The following is a 3,618-nucleotide window of genomic DNA, read 5'->3' as shown; positions in this document are numbered from 1 at the left end:
AAAAAAAAAATTCCAACGTGAGACAGCTGTGTTCGTGATAAACAGTTGTAGTAGTCTTGCTGAATTTTAACCTACTGGTATATGTAGGACAATTAGCATCAGCGAAATATTATAAAGAGTTCCAAAGCATCTAGTGGCTGTGGAAGTGGCCGATGACAAGAATAGCGACTATCAGGTAATCACTCAATTGATTAATGTTTACTGAGTGTCTGCTCTGTGCCAGGCACTGTGCCAGGCGCTGCAGGGGAAACCAAGAAGTGTACACCTCCCGCTGTGTCCTAGCGCTGCTCCAGGACAGCTGAGCTGACCCTTTAGTAATTACTTTTTACTTAAGTGCTTTCCAATTACATGGTTATGAGAGAACTGCGTATGAAAATAGTTTTTAACATTATGCATACCATATCCTCTGGAAATTTCAAAAAGAATAATTTGAAGTTCCCCTTTAAAACAAAATTCTTCAGTTGTATTTTGTTCTTGCAAGAGAACCTTTTATTTTTCCCCAAATTGTGTGCATATGGTCCTTTGGTCTGTTATCAAAAGTGCCACGTTAGCCTCCTCCCGATTCGTATGTGATTTGGATGTGGTAGGGGAAAGATAGTGCTGTAAGAGAAAATACAACTGCTTCCTAAATAGCAGCGCATCACCTGCTATTTACGTGGAATTCTCTATTCCTCTCGGCAAATTCTAATCTGCAGTGTGCATTCTTGTTGATAGTTTGGCTGTTTTCTGTGGTTTCTGTGACTCTGTGTTGTGTTAAGTATACTACCAATGTAAATTGCTAATACCCATTGTCTGACCAGCAACTACAGCAGAGCACATTCTTCCGTACCAGGGTGGACAAAAACGATTAGAAATGGAGCCCCATTCCAGAATATCTGTTATTCTAGCGAGATTTTTTTTGTTTATTATTTCTACACTCCCGCCCTATTGGCTTTCAAAACCTAGACATTCCACTTTTACCATTTAAATTAATGAAATCTCTTCATAAATTATTATGATGATAAGCTTTTTTATTTACTAATTATAATGAAATTATATTCACAATAGCCTAGAAAAAGAGTAGAGGACAACTTTGTGCTTTTTTTTTTTTTTTTTGGTCACTCAAAATAATTGAGTTCTTTTCAGGGTGGGTGCTCATTAGACAGCTCTCTACTATGTTGTAATTTACTACTATATTAGAGAAGAATTAAGAAGCTTTGCTTTGGGCCTTGGTCTTTCCCCATTTCCCCATCTTCTTCCTCTCACAGTTGACTAATCACCATTATGCTAACATTTAAAATACGGAGGGGGAAAAATCCATTTCTCATTGTTCAATGAGTTTTGAAACAACTGTGTTGTATATATCTTGTAAGAATCTCATCCATACTAATGAAAGGCACTGAACATTTGTGTAGAGGTGGTTGGCAAAGTTTCGCCTTGAAACTGCTTTCCTTTTTTTCCCAAATAAGGTGGGGAGGGTAAAGGTGCCATGAAATCGTCCTTAATCGGCAGCGCAGCCCAATTCAGCATTGGTGATTGGCCCTTAACTATCTGGCTTGCCCTTCACAGGGATTAAAGCAAACTGATGTCATTGGTTCCCCATTTGTGTATTTTATTTGCACCTCACCAGCTGGTGCATTCAATGAAGGAATCATTAAGTTCCTTGCACAAATACTTTACCTATTTCTGTAGCACACTAAGGATTACGTTTAAAAAAAAAAAAAGTCACTGTTCCCACTTTGAGAATTACATGTTTTAATTGAGGACCAAAACCAGTCTGATTCATTTTTGCTAAAAATTGTGAAAGGCATTTTTTAACCATCACGTATGTCTTAGTTGATCTACTGAGACTGAGTTTTCCTTTGATTCGGGCCGTAATGGATACCAGATGAACATCAGTTTGGCCTCTTCGCTGCTGAAGGGCAGACAGTGCTTTTCTACTTAGTGACCTGATCTTGATTTTTCTGAGTTTCTCTTAACTTGTCGCTCACTTCGTGCACTTCCAAAGTTGAGTGGGGAAACAGCAGTTTGTAATTTCAATTTTTTCATGCCACCATTGCATTGTTTGCTGAGAAAGTCTTTCTGGGATACTGAGACAGCATGGAAATTCCCCTCTGAATTCCTTTTCTAGTTCCTTTTGGCTTCTGCTTTAAGGCCTTTGCTAGATTTTCAGGTAACCCAGACACAGTGTTTCTACTGAATTTGCTATTACTAGCACAGTGGAAAAGCAAAACTAGAGATACCCTGCACCCTACCTAGGTGAGGGCCTTGGGTGGGGTAATCGTGCTAATGATGTGGCCCATTGATGCTGGTCCTAGAGGCCTGTCCCTGGAAGCAGCTTTCCACTTTACTTCTCCACTTTGGATTTTTTTGAACTAAACTTTCATGAAGACCAGAGAAGTGCTTTCATCTTGATAACTTCAAGAGGACATTTTGGTTGGCAAGAGACATTGGCTGTTTTTAAACCTTTCGGTTATCTCCAAGTATGGTAAGGAGTCTGTTGTGTGGCGTTCAGGTCCTGTGACTTTGTTCTCCACTAAAGGACCCCCTTTCACTGAGAAATCTCTAATGTCACCTGCTACAACAACTGTGCCCTTCATTTTCCTTTGGCTAATCCTATTTTTCTTTTTTAATGATTTTCTGTTTAGCTATCAAAGGATTTTCACCACAACATAAGATCACTAGCTTCGAGGAAGCTAAGGGCTTAGACCGAATTAACGAGAGGATGCCACCTCGCAGAGATGCCCTGCCCTCTGACGCCAACCTTAACTCCATCAACAAGGCTCTCACCTCAGAGACTAACGGCACGGACAGCAATGGCAGTAACAGCAGCAATATTCAGTGACCACTTCCTATTCACTTTGGTTTTTTTGTTTTTGTTTTGTTTTTTTTTTTTTTTTGAGCTGCAGGGCGTTATGGTGGTTACTGCATATATCAGCGGTTAGATATATTCTTGCCTCTGACAGTAGCTTATTTGCTCTGGGGGCCAGGAATTGGATTCAGTTTACACTATCATTAAAAAAAAGAGAGGGAGAAAGAGAATAAACTATATTTTGGTGGGGGTGGTGACGAAACACCTCTTTGGGGTATGCCTTTTAAAAATGCTTCTAGGGAAAAAAATTTTACAAAGAAAGCTAATGCTAGTATATTCTGGAATGTTAGGGGAATGAACGTGTTTTCCTACTACTTTGGGGACTTCTAGGTAGGTTAATGAAAGGCCTTTTATTCTGTTACTGGACATGAAAACTTTGTCTAATTTCTTACTCTATTGTACGTTTACAGTTGCAGCACTAAAAATGGATGACATCAAACATTTTTAACAAAATGATGTACAAACTAAATAAGGACTATTTATTGATAATGTTTTGCTACTCTTGTCAGACAATGGCTATGAACCGAATTAGGCAGTCTTAAAAAAAAAAAAACAGAAAAAGAAAAAAAAAAAAAGAATGTTGCAAATTTGTTAAAATGCCAAAAAGGACAGTTTAATTTTGTACAGATTATGCTTACCTCAGGTTTCTTTAGTGTGCTTGGATGCCCTTCTTTCCATATAACACTTATTAATTTGGCAATGAATATCTTTTCTTTAAGTTTAAAAAAAAAACTGGAATAATGACTTCTATCTTTTTTTTTTTTTTT

General features: G+C 38.2%; 1 protein-coding gene across 1 annotated transcript in view; it reads left to right on the top strand.

Moving 5' to 3' along the window:
- The window catches only part of PPP3CA (protein phosphatase 3 catalytic subunit alpha), a 145,646-nt gene extending 142,037 nt beyond the window's left edge, over window positions 1-3,609 (top strand). Inside the window, exon 12 of the mRNA XM_012809289.2 lies at window positions 2,628-3,609. Within this exon, the coding sequence (XP_012664743.1) occupies window positions 2,628-2,824 (197 nt within the window). The 3' untranslated portion in view covers window positions 2,825-3,609. The remainder of the gene's footprint in view (window positions 1-2,627) is intronic.
- Window positions 3,610-3,618: the final 9 nt, after the last annotated feature.

This window comes from Otolemur garnettii, unplaced genomic scaffold (assembly GCF_000181295.1).
Source record: "Otolemur garnettii isolate 467f Iridium unplaced genomic scaffold, OtoGar3 scaffold00103, whole genome shotgun sequence".
NCBI lineage: Eukaryota > Metazoa > Chordata > Mammalia > Primates > Galagidae > Otolemur > Otolemur garnettii.
This window is presented reverse-complemented; position numbering and strand designations above follow the sequence as displayed.